Consider the following 18,788-nt stretch of genomic DNA (forward strand, 5'->3'; position numbering starts at 1 on the left):
TCAGACTTTTAAAAGAATAGAACAAATCTAAAACAAAAAACTATATGACATATTACAAGTTTGGCTTGCGTCTTAATTTCTTTAAATAGGTCAAACCTACTTAAGCAATCTTGCTTGTCCCAAACTATTTCCACGCCTACTAGTATTTGATGCATTAAATAACTTAGTAAATAGGTCAAGGTAAGGAACTAGTTGAGATAGATGATAAACTTTAGTCTGCCAGTTGTTGTTCTTGTGCTCTAATAATTATTTTTCGAGCAATTGCTGTGCCATATATTCGATTAATAAAATATTTAATCAATAAAGTAGTACTAACATGAAATTTTGATCAATCAAGAACCAACATAAGGTCAACACTAAATCAAGTTAATCACCCGCGTTAACATGCTCATCCATCAAAATTAGTGCACTTTTGGTACAATCAAAATTCGTACTTACAATTTACAGCAACATTTAAATGCTGTAAATAAAAATAAAATAAAATAAAAAGAAAAGGAGTGACTACTTCCATTGGAAACTTCTCCATATTAGTTACTATAGTTTGGAACTATTTCATATATTGTAGTTAGTTTCCCTCTGCAGCTTATCAAACTCAAAGTTCCTTTTGGTTGTTGCATGAGACTAAGTGCTTCATTAAAGGAAAAAAAAAATACTATATAACCAAAAAGGAAAAAAACTTTGTACATAGAAACCTATTGGTTAAAGCACTATCACTTAGTCCTAACTCTTTTCTTTCCCTTCATTGGCATTGCAGGCCTTTGACCTGCAGCAGCCCCACGTCCAACCTTTTTTGGTCTACCAAAACCTTTTTTCTTCATAGTTAAGGATTCCACTGAGGATGGAGAATCAACTTTACTAGGTTTCTTAGTTCCATGTGACACCCCAGATGCAGAGTTCTTGCCACCAACTGCCTTTGCAACTATTTTTCTGTTGCCTGGCCGTACACTTCTTGGTTTCACATGAGGATTATGCACAAGTAATTTAATAGGAAAATTAGTAGCTTGAGTGGTGGCTTTGTTGCTCGTACCCTTCAAACTTTCCCTCATTTTTTTGGTGACAATGCCTCTAAGCAGTAGAGCAGTTTTGTATTCGCGAGTGCTCTTGGAGTAGAAGACTAAGGCATTGTTAGTAAGTAGGAGCAAGTCCCGAAAAAGTTCTACACTTGACTTAATTGTCTGGCTGCTAATTCTTGACCTTATAGTGTCAAAGTCCATGTGTTGCAGGATCATTTTCTTGTACCTTCCTCTCTTCTGTTGTTAAATAGTAGTGCACAAGTCATTTAATGACTACTTAATGCCTCGGATCTCCACTTGTAACAGTTTCAAAAAAAAAATGCAAAGGTATGCAAATTCTACATATGCCTCGTGATGGTGTGATTGGTAATGGTAGGAAGGAGAGGTAAAATTTGATGTGATGAGGTGTAATATATGTATGAGTGAAAATGGAGTAATTAGTATTTTTAATTTCATTTGTAAGTACATTGTAGAAACAGTTAAGGTTAGTGAAGTTTATATTCAGTCCTACTGCCAAATACTTGCCAAACTGGAGGACCTTCGTATTTTGACTAGAACAAATGCACCCTAGAGAACAACAAACTACTATCACAAGCCACTACGTAAAAATCCAAATCCATTTGTCTGAGAGTAGCTTACTAAATCCAGTGCATCTGCATCTATGAAACTAATGGACCTATCATCAAAGGCTTTATGGTGAAAAAAACTCAGAAACTAGCTAAAGATGGAATAATGAGACTTTAATTACACATACCTGACTATCAAGTCTGCGTTGGAAAGCCGAAGCACCTTTAGTTTCAAAAATAAAATCCAAAATCTCCATCATGTCTTCCACCCTATCCTTTTTCAAGTTCCTATTTTGATCATCTACACCACATGATTTGGCAACTTCACCACAGTTGCTGGTAGAACTTTCTTTACACCATGACACAACATCAGCCGAATCTAACAAGTCACTTTCCCCAACACTTGCTTCCTTCATATTTCTGCCACAGTCCTTCCTCTTCCTCTTCCCTCTCCGTTTTTTAAAACTTCCTCCTTGTCCTTCATATATAGTACGTGTCAACTCATCTACATTCAAAACTTTGGCCTGCTCAGTGGAGTGTGAAACCTCGGGCTTAGTCTCCATATCTTCTGCAAACCCTGCTGGAACTGGACATTCAGGAGACCAGTTTGTCCTGGTTTCATGTGTGAAACTCCCAGCGGATAGCCCATCCTTTGATGTCTCTTTAGTGGAAGATTCAACTCTTTCCAATTTCTGTGAAGCTACATGTAACTTTGGACCAGCTGATCCTTTGTCAACATGACAATCATCTTTTTTCTCATTCTTTCCAGCCTCGAGGCTTTCGAGTTTAGATTCGAGAGACCTGGGAACCAAGATATTTAGTAAACTACACCCAAAAAAAGTATACTAGTTTTCCAACAATTCCAATGGATATTTCATTCAAGGTAAAGAAAAAAAAAACAAAGAAATTGAGATCTGTATTTAAGAATGAATACTTTGTTGTCTTCTCACAAAAATCTGAGCTTGAAGAGAAAAATAAAATGGAACTAACCCAATTGAATCTTCAGACAGCTCCAGAGCTCTTTTCAGCTCTGCTACTCTAGTCTTCCTAAGTTCCTCAAACCAAGCCCTGAGAATGACATTTTACCACAATTCAATGAGATACAACACAACTTCAGCAGTGCAATCTTCAAAGAGTATTTCATTAAATCTCAAGCCAGAAAACATGTACTAAAAACTTGGGATTTTTTTTTAAAAGAAATGTATTCTACTTACTTGTTCCCAGTGTACCGCTGTTGCAAGTCTTCATATTTGGCTTTACAGACCTACAAAAATAATATCGTTACTATAATTAATATTCACCAAGTAATTTTTTTTCACTTTTTTTGTGATAAGTATGAAGAAAATCAAACATTTCTTATTTAATTGAAAAGCCCAATCTGACTTATGGTGGTATTTGATTTTTTTTACTTGACATTTTTTTATAATTATAAAAATGATATCTTAATTTTCATTTCTTTTGTAATACTATATTAGAAACAACAAATATTGCAAAAAAGATAAGATGATATTTTTGTAACTGTAAACTAAAACAAAAAAAATAAAATGAAAAGCAAAAGCAAATCAAACCCGAACAACTAAGATATTGAGTTATTACAAATCCTCCTACGAATAAAAAAATCCCAACTAAGTTGCAGTTTAACAAATCTCAAAATTCTTATCAATAATTTTTGTCCTTAACTTTACAATATTCTCATTATAGTAAGCGACTTTACAAAATGATGATGAAAAATAAACTGAAAAAAAAAAAGACTCGCAAAATTAAGGATTTTGCAAAATCAGGGACTGAAGAGACAACACTGATAATCTCAGACAAAAATGGAGATTTAGTCAGTAGTTTAATTGCCATCAATGTAATGCTTTTAATGATATCATTGATGATTTGATACAGAAATAGTCAATAACGAAACCCATCAGTTACTGCCATATAAGACATGGTATACTTTTCGTACAACCAACAAGTTGATAGTTGAGAGATTTAATTTTCCCACAAAATCTACTTATCAAATCAGTGAATACTCCATATCAATAATATTAAAAAAAAAAGTATATTCTTGTACAATAATTTTAAGGTGCAAGTTTCACACCTAAATTTATTGTGCTCCCTTCATTGAACTATTTGGTTAGCGTTGAAGTTATCAACGCCAGAATGACAAGGTCACAAGATCAGCTAGTACTTAATTACGCAAAGTGAGTCAAACACAGACATGCAAGCACAGAAGTGTGGTTTGGCCAATGACAAAATTATTTATCAACTAGTAAAGCAATTTTTTCAAACCTCTGGGCATTTTACCCAAAATGGACATGCTAATCACGATTTGTGTGTCATGCATGTGCTGATGCTGATTAGCATAATTATAAAAGAAATAATTGGTTATTACCATTTAACATATCATAGAACAAACAAAGAAAAAGGATGTGTGGCACCTCAGTGACCATGCGGAAGTCATGATGTACTAGAATGTGTAACGCATTTAGACTAAGTGATCAGCACCTATAGAGAACAATTGGCACGTGGATGCTACCCATTCTATACATGACACGTGTCATCCACCGAATCGTCACTCTAACCATCTCTTTTATGTACTATCTTTATCTATAGTTAATAATATTCTTTACTTAGCAAGGTCCAAGACTTGCTATTGGCTTGGAGTTACAATCGTTTATTTTCTTTTCTATTTTTGATTAAAACAATCCTTGGTTTTCTATAACGGCTCATAAAACCGACTAAAAATTCGCTGACTAATAATTCATCATACTTTATTTTTTTTTTAACGAATAACCTATTTATTAGTTTGATAGGAATTAATCATAACTTATAAGCTACGAAATCGAGTCAGCGATGGCTCACCACGAGTCACGACCGCGTAATGGTTGTGCCATAGAATTAAAAAAATACACAAAAAAAGTAAAAGAAAATTGCCTGAATATGAATATTTCATTTTCCTAACTGCTAAGCTACCTGCTTTTGATTTTTACTCTTTATCTTTACTTTCTAGGATTTTGGATTTCCATTTATACCCCGTGATAAAAAAAAAAAGGCCCTTCCTTGCAAATGTGTCATCGACTAGAAAGACTATCAGCAACGGTTATTTTATAAGAAAAAAATGACCTGGAAGATTCTGTGACCGTGCCGGGGGCAACTTAACAAATACAATGAAATTTACCTTTTTATTAAAAAAAACCCTTTTTTCTATATACAAACAAACTCCTTTGCCATAATGCTGAAATCAACTCCTACCAAAAATGTAAATAATCAAAATGAAAATTCTTCTAAATCTTTCACATCAATCCATGAAGTAATTTTTTTACTATCAAAATATGTTTTACATATATTCATAAAATATTAATTGCTTCGATTTTATATCATTCTTATCGAAGAAGATATCCCATTAATGAAAAACAATAAATAAGCAATGAATTTCGGGCTTAAACTTAAAAGTATATAATATTGAATGAATGCAAGTGAATTTTATTTTATTTTTGAAAAAATGGAGAGAATAAGGAAAGAAAAATCAAATTTATTAATTGAATGATTAATTTATTTTTTACCTCAGGAGTAATGGTGTAGGGACAAGCTGTTCGTGCCCGGAGCTCGGCGGCGACGACGTTCCAATTCCGGGTTCCGTAGCGGAGAACGGCCCCACCAAGGAGGAGCTCCTCCCAGGTGCCCCACCTCCCCATCACCTCCGTTCCCATCACCGTACACGTGTACGCCTCTGACCAAAACCACAACAACCTTTTTTTATTAATATCCTACGCACCAGGCTCAATTTAGTAAACGCCGCCCTCGTTTGAAAAAGCCACCACACTTTCCGGCGACCAAAAAACCCGTCAAAGACGGAATAAAAATGACTTGGGGCCAGAAAAGAGGCTTTTGGGTATCGGAAAACCGGTTTCGGTGACGTGGGTATGGAGGGACAAGGCACAATAGCGGGTTTCCGGCGAAAATTGTGGGGAAATAGTGGTTTTTTCCGGTTTAAGGTGGTTTTCTGAGAGGTTATGTTTTGTTATAATTTTTGGGTTGGTTTTGTTGGGTAAAAGAATGCAAATTTAGATAACAGAGTATGCGTTAGACGAGGGGCTGAGGGATTCTAATTGTTGCGCACAGAAAGGTTTCAACTTTGAAGTGAGAAGATCTCAACAGAAAACAACAACATCATAAGCAAATCGGAAAAAATAATGGATGATGAAACAATTGACAATTGTATTTTCCTAATTACGGGTCCTCTCTTTCTCTCTCTACCCTTATTTTCTCTCTCTCCATATGTGGTGTGTTTTATAGGGGGAATTTTCGTGCCAAATAACGATTATGCCCTCCACCACTTTCTCTATATTCTTTAATTGATGACTTTTTTGTTTTTATAGATTGCGAGCTTTTTGTTAGTGGGGGAAGGGTGGAAAACTAATTAGAACGTGCTTTTGGATTTGTCCATCTTCATAATTTACATGCTTTGGTTTAGTTGTTTAATGCTATGTTTTGCTTTATGATGGGTTTTTGTGTTTCTCGTGGTTGGTCCTGTGTACGTGTTATGATAGCGCCATATTAAGATTGAGGATGGAGAAATTTTGTTATCAAGGTCAATATAATGACAAGAACTGGTTTGTTAGATTTTACAAGAAAAATTATGGGATGCTTTTTTCTTTTTTGGCACTTCTATAATTATTCAATGTGTTTGATCGCACTTGTATGGTTTCAACTAAAAGAGACAATAATATATAAAAGGCTAAATACTTATTTTAATCATTTATCTTTTTTTTCTTTCTTGGTGATGTTTTATCTTTTTAAAAAATTGTTTTAATCATTTATCTTATTTACAAATTCAAATAATTATTTATTTTTAAAAAAATTCACTTTAGTACTTTATTTTATTTAAGATATTCAAAATAATCTCTTAATTATTTTAATATATTTAATTTTATCCTCTAAATAACACTCAAGATTATTTTAAATATATTTAAATAGTTGAGAAACTATTTTGAATCTTTTAAAAAAGATAAAAGATTAGAGTGATTTTTTAAAATAAATAAGATAAAGAATTAAAATAATTTTTTTAAATGATGAATGATTAAACTTGGCAAAAACATAAGGTAAAGAAGTAAAATCATCATTTAACATATTAAAAAAAAAAAAAAAACTTGTTCAATCGTGGAGTGATTAATCTGGCACGACAAAATCCAACTCAATGTTATGCCAGTGGAAATGTTAGGAGTTGCGTTGTTTAACGTGGCATCTCCCACGCCACGTGTCAGTTTGAACACTAAACATCATCCACATTGGAGTTTACCCTGAAATAACTTGCTGTGTGCCTCTTTTTTTTTTTCATTTTTCTAATGACCACAGCATTAGAGTTTAGAAGTCGTCTTGACCAATAAATAAAATAAACTTAATTGCCAATCACTATCAAGGGTTAAAATGAAGCTCATTTGCATGGCTTACATAACCAACAAAGTTGCATAAAACAAAGACCAAAAATATGATCATAGCGAATGATACAAGACCAGTTTGGACTTTGGACCAACGTAACAGACCCTTAATCACCAAGGCTTTCACCGTCTTAAAAATATGACAGTAATTAGGTATATGTTATTATTTGATTAATTTAATTTGGTCGAATGTGATTTTTCTATTGTATGTTTTCTTCCGCGAACAAAATAATAGCAAGTATTATTTTGAGATAAACACAATAAGAAATTATTTTTAATATACTGCCAAATGCCAATGTAGAGTTTTATAATATCAATTAATAAGTTGACACCATAGTATGATGACGTAGGATTGCCTGTCGTATGAAATTTTCAATGATATGATGACGTGGAATTGTCTATAGTATACAACTTCAGAATGTAGTCTAATCCAATGTCCAACTACTGCTTAGCTTTAGTGACTTACCTATGTTCTTAAAAGTCTTGTCTCAATTCGTAGTAATTTGAATTTTATTTTAAGGGAATCCGAAACCATTTTGGTCCAATAACATTAATCTACCTGAAGGACAACAAAATAAGCACAATGGACATGATTTCAACATGATAGTCCTGGAGGAACAGATAGTAGCCACTATAATCAACAGAAGCTGGAGCAGTTTGAACAAAAAAATTGAAGATCCATTTCATTGAACATAGAACATGAGATATACATAGAAATATGCATGACTACTACTACATACATCAGATTGATACAAATGCTGATAGTCACTATTATAAGCAGTGACCAAGGTGCACCAAACCCCACTTTGGGTCGGTATCACTACTAGTTTACTACCGGTAAGAACCAGAAAACAAATTAAAAAAAAAAATACATACAAGCAATAGCCAAGATCAGTGAAAGTTATGGACACAAAGCCTTCAAGACTGTTGGAAGACCAAGATCCTCAGATGGCTGCTTCCACCTTAACTCTTAAGATGAAGTAAAAGAACTTTCTCCCAAACATATTAGATATAGAGCTCTTCCATCAACAAAGCCGATGATGACAGCTAATAGAGCAAATCATCAAGACAAAATTGTAGGCTATGATCTCAATAACCCAACATGAAACCTTCACGTTTTAAGCACAATCCTGCCTAAAAGCATATTGAGCCATGTTACTTCTTCACAATTTGGCTTTAAGTTCGTACAACATCAGCATCAGTTAGGACTGCTGAAGAACAAGATTTAGCTCTAGAGCAGACCTGGCTAATATACCACCCTTCCTGCAGCAAAAAAATAAAAAATAAAAAATGAAGCAGTGATTCTTGGTTTCTGAGTCTACATGTGAATGAGATGTTAGTGAAAGTTGCATGGTATTCAAAGAACTACTGAGCATCATTTTACTAAATTCAATTGGATCCTCCCTACGTCCCTCACCAAAGAAGAGACCAAAAAATAATGACAACCTTGATGGGATTGGGATGTAAAGAAAGTGTTTATAAAGTAAACAATACTTATTTAGGAAAACTGAGATTTGTGCTTGATAAAAACCATAGGCAAATTATTACCAGAAAAATGAATAATCTGCCAAAAAGGGAAACACAAATGCAATTTTTTAATATGCCTTTTACTATTTCAATAGATAGTTGCATACGCTACTTGTCTTTTCCCAACATAAGAATGTTATTTTCAATGTCAATTGGATTTTCAAAATTCTGAAATAGAGACCAGCAAGAGTCTTCCCTTATTTTCTATATTAAAAACAATAATTCTACAACATTGTTTTCAATTTACATAATTAGTCAGGAAAGCAACATTAAAGACTGCATGATTACCGTATCAGTATTGGAAGAGTCATTTGGATCTTTTGCAGTTCCATAAAGCACTTGTTGCAGCATTCCCGCCTGTCCTCAAGATTTCATACAAGTTAGCTTCATTCACATAAAATAGATGAGAAAGTGAAACGAATAATTTGTGAAAACGGAGGTCACCTTTCTTCTTGATGTAGATCGACACCAACAGAGGGAGGTGCTGAAACAGTTGCACGTATTGTTGGACCAAAAACTGCTACAAGCTTTAACAGCATATCCAGTGACAGCTTTACATGTCTGCACATGAGAACAGAGTAAATGTTTATCACAAGTTTTTTTACATAGGCTGACAATAATGGTAACAAACATGATATTTAAAGCTCCTGTTGGAAGATATTGGCCCCCATATTACAGCATGTTAAAATGAGGAAAGTAATAGGGTTCTGTGTTCAAATCCCACCATGAGTTTTCAAGCCTATAAAATATTAAACAATTACCTTTCTATCTTGCTATCCAGCAAGCCTGTGAGCACAGGAAGTAAGCAAGAAAATAAATCTAAGGTGAAAATCTCCATCTTTTCCACAAGGACACTGATAACATCTGCTTGAACCTGCATCAGTATGAAATTATTTTCAGGACTATATATTCAATAAGAAAACCATAAGTTTTAAGTTAGAAAGTACAAAAAACAACAAAAAATAAGCCAACAAGTGGTATACAACTACTTCATAAAATACGCACAGATTGATCTGGCAGCTTTCTCAAAGCATTGGTAGCACCTTTAATATCATTACATTCCCAAAAATGCCGCACCACCTACAAAAGCACACACATTATTACCACTAACCAGTCGGTGACGTTAATAAATGGTTCTAGTTTTTCATCATTTTCTTTATTTAGCCCTGTTTAGCAGACATGTGGCCTAACACTGTCATAAGTTCCCTGGCTAAGAATAATACAGACTGAAACATCAAGTATTAATAAATAAGGACCAAGCACGCAAACAAATAATATTAATAACTAGCAAAAATTACCTGCAACTTTGTCAAGCGTGAGCGAAGATTACTTAATGTTACATCATGACTTTGCATCAGACCTTCAATGATTTCCTCTTCATTTGCAGGGTTTGAATCCTCTTTAGAAATTTGAGGCTCAACTTTCTGCAAAATTATATAACAGAATAAACATGAATTAGTTGAACTACCCCAAAGTAACAATTCGTGAAAATGAGTGCACGATTAAGTTTGATCTTTCACAATCTTTCAAGGCATATGATATTTCATTTGTTATTTAGTACATTATAGAAGAAAAGACAGTAAAAATCAGAGAAATCAAAACAGAAACAAGAGCAATGACACTAGAGCAATGTTCCAAATTCAGATAGGGATGCGTTCAGATAGAGGTTCAAGAGAAAAGATCTGAGAAGCTAACTCCTAAACTTATGATACCATGTACAATGTTAGAGTCTGTTTTAATAGATAATAGTTTTTTTTAAAACAATTACAATTTGTCTAGCTATTTCCAACCAACAATTATGAAATGCTGTAAGTGGATACTGGTTACAACATAGCATTTAAACTAAAGTTCAATCTGGATACAAAAAAGAGCTTGCTTATTGCAAAAGCTCATTAGTTTGATAGGTCTAATTTTGTATTCTTTACTTTATTTTGTTGAGTCTGGGTTTCCTATCATAATAAGCTTAAAGCTTAGTATGTTAGTAAGTATAGATTGCCTAGTAAACTGGGGCATACTGACCTACATATAACACTTTTTTCAGTAAAAAAAAAAAAAATAGAAGCTACAGTGAAGATGCTCAGATGCTACTTGCTAGTATCAAAACTTTTTTAAAGCCAAGATAGAATTTTACCACTGTGTTAGGAGATTTATCAGTTTCAGATATTGTCTTGGGAATGGGGGGCACATTGTTTCGATCTTCATTTAAGGGATTTCTTTCCCTCCTCTCGAATACCGCAGTGGGTGTAGGAGATGCTTTAATTTGATCTTCATTGTGAACTTTTTCTCTTGTTTCATTTATTGTGGGAAGGAATACATTAGTTTGATCTTCATCGATTTGAATCTTTTCCCTTCGCTCAAACCTCTCAACCAATGACCGGGTCCTTCCTCGTACAACAGCAACTGCCATAGAACATAAAAATATTCAATTATCAGTGGCTTTTATAAAATATAAAGTTACATATATAAGGGATTACAAACCTCCATTGACATATTTAACTGGACTAATCTCTTCCTTGCAGGGTGAGGATTCGTCACCTGAAATATAATGAGAATATCACTTGTAAACTCAAAAGACTCAACTTCAATCATAAATAATAAGCCAAAGTATGCAGAACATCTCTGTTTGAATGACCTTTATACATGGCAGTTCAGCTCTTTTACTAAAGCAGAACCAAAATCTCAACAAGCTACTTGTCAGAATATCTGCTTGTTCACATCCCTAAAAAGAACTTGTCTGTCAAGAATCTTGGCCAATAGTTTATTCACTATTTTTCAAAAGGAAATAGAAGTTGGAAATCAAAGGCAAGCTATACTACAGAGAATTTCATAACATCTTGACAGATTTAAAAGCAGGGGCCAAATATAAATATTTGCAAGTATGATGAAAGAGCAAGCAACAAAATACGACTAGAAATTAGCTTTCTTTGAGATGGTTAAGGTAGCATGTGGCTCAAACTAGAAATATAGGCTGGGATAAAAAAACTTACGTTTTGTTTGTTCAGAAAATCTGCTTGGAGATAGAGTCTTGTCAAACTTGTCTGTGACACTCTTGATAGGATGTTTATCTTCACAAGATTCCTTAACTTCATTTTGAAATCCTAGATTCAGTTGGAAGCTGGGTTCTTTTGTGATGCCTGATTTAATAGCAGTATCACAAAAAGTTCTAGAATTCACATCTTCTGAAAACCTATCAACATCAAATCTGCCAGTGGATGCTCTTCGTACATGAGCTGGTCTAAGTAACATTCCAGGTTTCGTCTTTGAAAAGGAGATGGTCTCTTTTTCTGATTTTGCCGATACCTTACCATCAGGAGTGTCACGAGGTACAATGTTTGGCGCAATGAAAGATTTTCTAATTGCTTGTTCATTTGATTTTACACGAGCTCCTGTTGCAGGACTCTGCTTCATTGTTCCTAAGTTGCAAATTTCCTTGAATTCCTCTGGGAGATCTACTTTTGTTGAACTTAAAGACCCTGATCTCTGTAAAGTAACTGGCTTCCCTCCAGAAGCTTTATATGGAAGAAAATAGCATTTTATTAGATACACAATTGGCAAACAATAGGAATCATAATACACAGACACCAGAATTATGCAAGTATTTATGTATGTATCCTCATTCATCATGTCAGGAAATTCATTAGATGTCAGCATAAAAATTAAATCCACTTTAAGTCATTTCAACAAAACTGTAAACATATTCTTTGCTAAAACAACTCATTGATGCAATGGCAGCTTCCTGTCAATTAATCTTGCAGGCTCAATTGTTTCAGAATCTTGACAAATCCAAATCTAAACCAACTTAAATCAACATTATCAAGGATGGAAGGCTAAAGCAGATAAAGAGCAGTGATTCAGTACAACTAGGGTCTATCAAGTTAACCAATACCAACAGGGAATATCTGTGTTTGCAAAGCATTAAATGCAGCAACACTCCGCCATCAAATGCGGCAATAACAGTGCAACTTATAATACAGAATTTCAATTTCCAAAGAGCAACTAAGGAGAGACAAAAGGAAAAAAAAAACAATGGCTTACAGTCAATATATATATTCTTTATCTCCTTTGACTCATCAGGAGACATGCTGCAGAACCCAGAGGTTGGTCCTACATTAACTTCTACTTTCTCCAGTTTACTTCCCTGAAGACCAAGTTTTTGTTCTGTGCCTTCATTTTTCTTGGGATCCAAGCCAGCACCATATGGCTCAATAAGCTGAAATTTTGAAACTACCAGTCAGAATATGGCTAACAGAAAATAAAGAATAAAACATCCATCTCAAAATATATTTCATTCACACACTAAATGGATGCCAAGTACTCATGTTACAGCTAATACTCAAATTCTCTGAAATATTATCTCATCTATTTACTATCGAAAAGTAAGTATATAAATCCAATCACTAGGATTGGTAGCCGACAATAGTAATGAGCAATGGTAGAAAAAAAGATTTATTCTCATGCAAACCTGGAGTGTTATTGCACCACGTACTTCATTATATGTGCCAGAATTCTGTTTTCAAGTTTATTAGTTTTTCCCCAATTTCAGTATTGGCATAAGCAGGGCACAAGTGATGGCATTACACAGCCTTTATAAGTACAAATTCACAATCACAAAAAAGCTAAATCTATAATTATAACAGATAGATAATGTTTAAATTAAAAAGTAAAAGAAACCAATAACCTAAATTGATAATAGTGGATCCTACCGATATATCTGCTACCCAGACTCCGACAGAATTTCGGTAGAATGAGCACCCCAAAAGTTTCTCATCGTGAATACAAAGATCACCAAGTGTTGTCCATCCCATATCAACAGTATCATGACATATAACAGGTTCCCATGAATACACCTATAATATATCATCATTGAAATGACATCTTTAATCAGTTCCACATGCTGCATTAATAATTTATATAATCTAACTTTTTTTTACCTTCAAACCATCTTCATGTCCAGTAAATAGGGTCCTTCCATCAGGATGAAAAGCTATTGAGCGTACCCCAGTAGCCTTACAAAAGTAATATGATATAATTCAGAAAAGTAATATAATTAATATTTATCAAAAATGTGTGTGTGTGTGCACCACACTTGTGCTCGTGTTTGGCATTGTGGACAGTTAGGCATGCTTCAAAAGCAATAAGTTTGATACATATATGGCACTATATAGAATACCAGATCATTTTAGGAATCTATAAGCTTTTAGTTAAGACAAGACACTAGAATCTGCAGGTTATAGAAAATAAAAATTTAACCCTGACAAATGCAGAAAATGGAGAGATGTTCTTGTCCATAACTACATTAAAAAATTTTGACCAAAAACTTATCTAAAACTAACAACAATGCGATGACAAACTGGAAAGAAGTGTTAAGAATGGTGATTCAGCATACTAGTTGACAAAGAGTTATCATGGAAGTTAGTACATAGGGGTAGTACAAAACATGTCTAGAGATTTTGTGAAAGAGAGAGAACAGACAGATATGCAAGCACAAATTATGGCATAAATCGATATAATTGTTTCCTTTTAAGCAGAATTAGAAAGATTCAGAAAGTTTAGATACCTCGCGTCTAGCAGATCCAATCAATTCAAAGGTTTCTAAATCCCAGAATTTCACTGTTCTATCTGCAGAACCTGCAAAACAGTTTGTGAATTTCAGTAAGTGCTTTTTCATTGACTTATATATTAGAAATAAATCAGGCCTAACTTAACCCCAAAAGTTAGCTCAGGAGGGGGGGATTTCACAGGCCTTAAAACAATGTACTTTAGCCATATTCCTATCCAATGTGGGACATCTTAACATCAAATTTATACAAACAATAAGTTTGTAGAGATTTTGGAGGTCGAGAAGACACAACTATAGAATACATTACAATTGATACTTTGCAAAACCATACAACACATTTCACATCCCTGAGACAAAAGTGTGATAATATCTGAATATTTTTTATTTTTTATAAATAAATATCATGATATAAGTTAAATATTTCCTATAATTAAATAACATAATTACAGGACTTGGTAAGATCTAATTGATATCAATAACATACATGTAGAAGTTTCATAGTTTGAATCTCCTATCATTATGAGACTTCTCTCACTGACATTAGGTAAAAGACTTAAAGAAGGAAAGAAATACACATTCCTTGTTTTCTAAAGATTTCACATTAAGAGGGATTATATATAAATACAAATGCTAGAAGAAAAGTCCACTATTTAATTTGGGGCCATATAAAATTAGTATAAACATGAAGAGTAGGCCAAGAAAGGAGGCTGTGCAAAGCACAGTACAATATGCCTCGTTAGATTTTTGTACTAAGCCTTGTTAGTATTCATTATGATATTTTTTGCTCAGTTTTTGGATCTCTATTGTTTTATGTTCTATCAGTTAGTACAGCGAAATTTTTAGTGAGTATCATGCTTATCCCATGCTTTAAATTTGATTCTGCTATTAATTGCAATCACATATATGATTTCTAGGCAGGACACATTTCATGATTCATAAAAATCATAAATCACAGTTAACTAGGAAAATATAGCACACAATTATTTTTTAGAGCTTAATTGATAGGTTTTCCATCAATGCATGCTTTGCTGTTGTATGTTCGTGAGATAAAATATCTGGGTATGAGATATTTGATCTAGATGAAATTAGAATTAAAATAGGCAGATTATAAACCTTAGTCAATTTAAAGTTGGTTAATTAGATTTAATATTTGTTTGCTGTTAGAATTTCTATTTTATTAATTTTTATCTTCATTAATTTTGTCTAACTAGGTTGAGGAAAATTTTCAATACCTAGAAGTTAACCCTGAACTGGACTATACTAATGTAAATTCATGCACTTGAGTTATTTCAAAACTTATGAAAGTGATAAAAAATTTGGCAGCCACTGCTAGAGATTTAGTTAAAACTTAAAAGTTTTAGGTTTTTGTTAAATTGGCATTTTGGGAATCCACACCACTCGTTTCACTGTTCAACAACTGCATATATTAAAACTTTATTCACGAAAGATTCATGTAGCAGCATGTTAAATATTTTATATAAAAGCAGAAAGTTTTTATTGGGGAAAAAAGAAAGCATTTATTATATTGCACATTTGTTTTTCCATGTAATTTTTTTTTCAATAAAAAGTTTCTGGTTTTAATTGTTTAAAATCAACCCTCAGGGCAGATGTTAACGAAACCATTTATACTTCAGTGCTCTAGCTTGGGTTACTTTGATCATCAAAAAGTTATTGAGTTTCAAGATTTGAGTCTACTGCTCATTACTTATGTCGGCAGTGAAAGATCCATCTGTGCAAACTTAGCAAAGATGTGAAAACCTTATCCACCACAGATTCTTATAACAGCATGTTAAAGTATGTTACAGAAATGTCCAAGACTGAAGTCAATCTGTATTGGAAGAGCTATGGATCTAACAAAGGTCTGAGAAAGAATAAACAAAAAAGTGGGTCATTTAGTACTTTATACTGGCTTTCTCAGATCATCTAAAATTAACAGGAAGTTTTGGGAGCTCATAGTCTACTGCTCATTACTAAGGTCAGCAGTAAATGATCCATCCACGAAAATAAAGAATAAAATGTGAATTATATTGTACTGATGTCATTGTTATTGTCATGAATGATCAAAACTGTAAACACTGATCACAGGTTTAAGGTTTGAATTCGTCAAATTTCAAATAAGATTGAACCCAAGACCTAACAAAAATTCTAAATATACTAAAGTATGACACTAGTGCCCGTTTAGATTTTGCCATAAAACTCTTCAAATAAATTTCCATAAAATTTCTACCTTATTTTTTTTAAGATATACTTTAGATTTTAACGGCCCTAACTCTTAAATGCTTCAACTGTTCAAAAGTCAGTAAATCACCTGTAGCCAGAAGAAACTCAAGCGGATGGAAATCTATTGACCTAATGTGTCCTTCATGGAACTTGAAGTCATGTAAGAGCTTCCCAGCTGTTAGATCCCACACCTATACATTGTAGTGAGGCAGATTCATGATATATTGGTATAAAAATTGTGTACATTAAAATCTACATTGCATGTTATAGCATCATGGATCTAAGAATGTCCATATTGTTACCTTCACAACATTATCAAATCCACCAGAAACAACCCAACGGCCATCTGGAGTGAATTTGATAGTACTGATGCCCTGGCTATGACCCTTGTATGTATGAATACATCCTTTTTTTCTGATGTCCCAAATCTTTAGATTAGTGTCCATGGAGCCAGATGCAAAAAATTCACCAAAGGGATGAAACTCAACAGCAGTACAATTGGATCTGTGTCCAGCAACAGTGCGAACCACTATACTTCAAGAACAATAACAAATATATTAGAAGTGTTACAGATAAATTTTCAAATGTGGGAACCTATATGGTGACCAAGAATTGAAAAATGCTTTAATATTTCAAAATCAGCAACAGTAGCAGTACTTATGGAATCCCTTATAAAGTTATGCAAGCAAGGTATATAGCCAAACTGCCAAATTCATAATTCTTTAATCAAGTATTTATTTATGATCATCCAGTTTTCATTTCTCTAGTTTACAATCTAATGCCCCACAAATAAACATCATTCTAGATTATAATATTAGCCTAAGTTCACCACAGTAGAGTGGACTAATTGACTTACTCTTTGCTTCTTCCAAATCCCAAAGCTTTATCACACCTGTCGATGCTCCACCAAGAACTAACACTTCTCCTGAGTCAAATGCGACAGATTCAACTGGACTAGTATGACCGGATAGGCTCTGCATATATTTACAGTAAGTCAAGCATTGTTAGGTCACAGTTATACACATGCCACCTGTCACTACTGCCATCAAAAGAAAGTCACACACAACTCATAATGGGGAATCCAATCAGGAAAAATATTACAGATGATATATTATTATGATCTAAATATGGTAGTAAATCTCAGTTTCGCAGTATCCTTCCTATAGTGGCAATGCCAAAAATGTGAAACAGATAAGTAAGGAAAACAAAACTTAAAACTTAAAATAAACTAAAAGCAAATCCTTCAGTATATTACAATAGCAATTGCAAATTAAGTATGGGACAATAGAAATAGACCCTCCATTAAAGTGGCCTGATCAATGGTGAATGATCTAGCAGTAGCCATATCCTAACTAGAATGCTAGAAAAACAAAGACAGCAATGGCACTGACCGTTAAAAAAGTTGGTTTGCCAATTGTCCACAGATTGACCTTGTGATCATCCCCTCCTGTAATGAAAAGACGGCACGCCTTCTTTCCAATATTTAAACAATTGACGCTTGCTGAATGAGCCACAAATTCCTCTACAGTTTATTGGCTAAGGAATTCACATTATCAAATACACTCAACACAGCCAACAACAGATTGAAGAGGTAAATAAATAAATTAAGACCCCACAAATTAAAAAAACACCCTTTAAGCTAAAACATCAAAATTTTATATCTTTCAACATCCGATTTCCAGAAGATCACAGAGAGAAACAAGAATGTGTGCAGATAGGGGACGGAAAAAAAAAAACCTTGAAAATTCCCTTTAACTTCTGCAACAATTTCCTGGCAACCAATTGGAAAAAAAAATGTTAAAAAAGAAAAAGAAAATCACCATAACGTCCAAAATTTGCATCACTTCTTTTTCCCCAGAAAACAAACACACCAAATCCCACCTTGCCCTCTCCCATAACATGATAACCAAAAGGTAGAATGAGAAGAAAAAATCCAAAAAAAAAAAAAAAAGCTTTTGAAGCAATAAAAAAACACCTAACCTAGACTTCAATAGAAACTCGGCTACACGTAAATAATTTTAATTTATTTTTCTTAAAATAAAAACAACCAAAAACAGTTCCAGACAAGCATTCTCTCTAGCAAAACACATTTATTTGATTTTTTTCTGTCTTAAAAAAAAGGATACGTATTTTGTATCCACGCTTTGCCATTTTTTGTTGGGCACCTCAGAAACCAGCTTGAGAAGCCGAAATGAAATTCCTTTCTTAACTGAAGAATCAATTCAGAACTTGGGTCTACTCCAAAGATGGCTCCCCCTGCTGGTGCTGCCACCTGTTACTACTCCACAACGATTCAGAAGAAGAAGAAGAAGAAGAAGAAGAAGAAGAAGAAGAAAGAGATTCTTCGGTGGGTGAAGATGGAAATCCGAAGCGGAAGGTAGGAATTGGATTAGATGTGTCAGATGAGAAATGGTTTCAAAATAATAATAAAAAGAAGAAGAAGAATTCAGATTCAACAGTGAGAAATGAGAACGGG

General features: G+C 33.7%; 2 protein-coding genes across 3 annotated transcripts; both read right to left on the minus strand.

Moving 5' to 3' along the window:
• Positions 1–345: 345 nt before the first annotated feature.
• LOC114388440 lies at positions 346–5,847 on the minus strand. The gene is made up of 5 exons (XM_028348935.1): positions 5,131–5,847; positions 2,794–2,843; positions 2,570–2,647; positions 1,768–2,380; positions 346–1,250 (listed from the first exon to the last, which is right to left on the minus strand). The coding sequence occupies exons 1-5, from the start codon at positions 5,275–5,277 to the stop codon at positions 711–713; spliced, it is 1,428 nt and encodes a 475-aa protein (XP_028204736.1). The 5' UTR covers positions 5,278–5,847; the 3' UTR covers positions 346–710.
• Positions 5,848–7,644: 1,797 nt separating this feature from the next.
• On the minus strand, positions 7,645–18,788 carry LOC114388109 (katanin p80 WD40 repeat-containing subunit B1 homolog). Of its 2 annotated transcripts, XM_028348441.1 has the most exons (18): positions 18,439–18,788; positions 17,704–17,834; positions 17,169–17,286; positions 16,615–16,841; positions 16,401–16,503; positions 14,090–14,160; positions 13,464–13,538; positions 13,236–13,379; positions 12,568–12,742; positions 11,520–12,041; positions 11,011–11,067; positions 10,664–10,932; positions 9,831–9,956; positions 9,538–9,612; positions 9,294–9,406; positions 8,977–9,093; positions 8,821–8,889; positions 7,645–8,268 (listed from the first exon to the last, which is right to left on the minus strand). In XM_028348441.1, the coding sequence occupies exons 1-18, from the start codon at positions 18,461–18,463 to the stop codon at positions 8,208–8,210; spliced, it is 2,478 nt and encodes an 825-aa protein (XP_028204242.1). In that variant the 5' UTR covers positions 18,464–18,788; the 3' UTR covers positions 7,645–8,207. The 2 variants fall into 2 exon arrangements, with proteins under 2 accessions (XP_028204242.1, XP_028204243.1); XM_028348442.1 differs by lacking the exons at positions 17,704–17,834; positions 18,439–18,788 and having other exon boundaries at positions 16,615–16,846.

Source organism: Glycine soja, chromosome 15 (genome assembly GCF_004193775.1).
Source record: "Glycine soja cultivar W05 chromosome 15, ASM419377v2, whole genome shotgun sequence".
NCBI classification, from domain to species: Eukaryota; Viridiplantae; Streptophyta; class Magnoliopsida; order Fabales; family Fabaceae; genus Glycine; species Glycine soja.

Coding starts and splice junctions, on each gene's coding strand:
- LOC114388109 (XM_028348441.1), bottom strand. CDS start 18,463: ATGGCAAAGCGTGGATACAAAATAC. Junction 13,539..14,089: donor TTGGATCTGCTAGACGCGAG/GTATCTAAACTT, acceptor TACTTTTGTAAG/GCTACTGGGGTACGCTCAAT. Junction 8,890..8,976: donor GATCTACATCAAGAAGAAAG/GTGACCTCCGTT, acceptor TCTTGAGGACAG/GCGGGAATGCTGCAACAAGT.
- LOC114388440 (XM_028348935.1), bottom strand. CDS start 5,277: ATGGGAACGGAGGTGATGGGGAGGTGGGGCACCTGGGAGGAGCTCCTC. Junction 2,844..5,130: donor CCTACACCATTACTCCTGAG/GTAAAAAATAAA, acceptor TTATTTTTGTAG/GTCTGTAAAGCCAAATATGA. Junction 2,381..2,569: donor CTGTCTGAAGATTCAATTGG/GTTAGTTCCATT, acceptor CTTGGTTCCCAG/GTCTCTCGAATCTAAACTCG.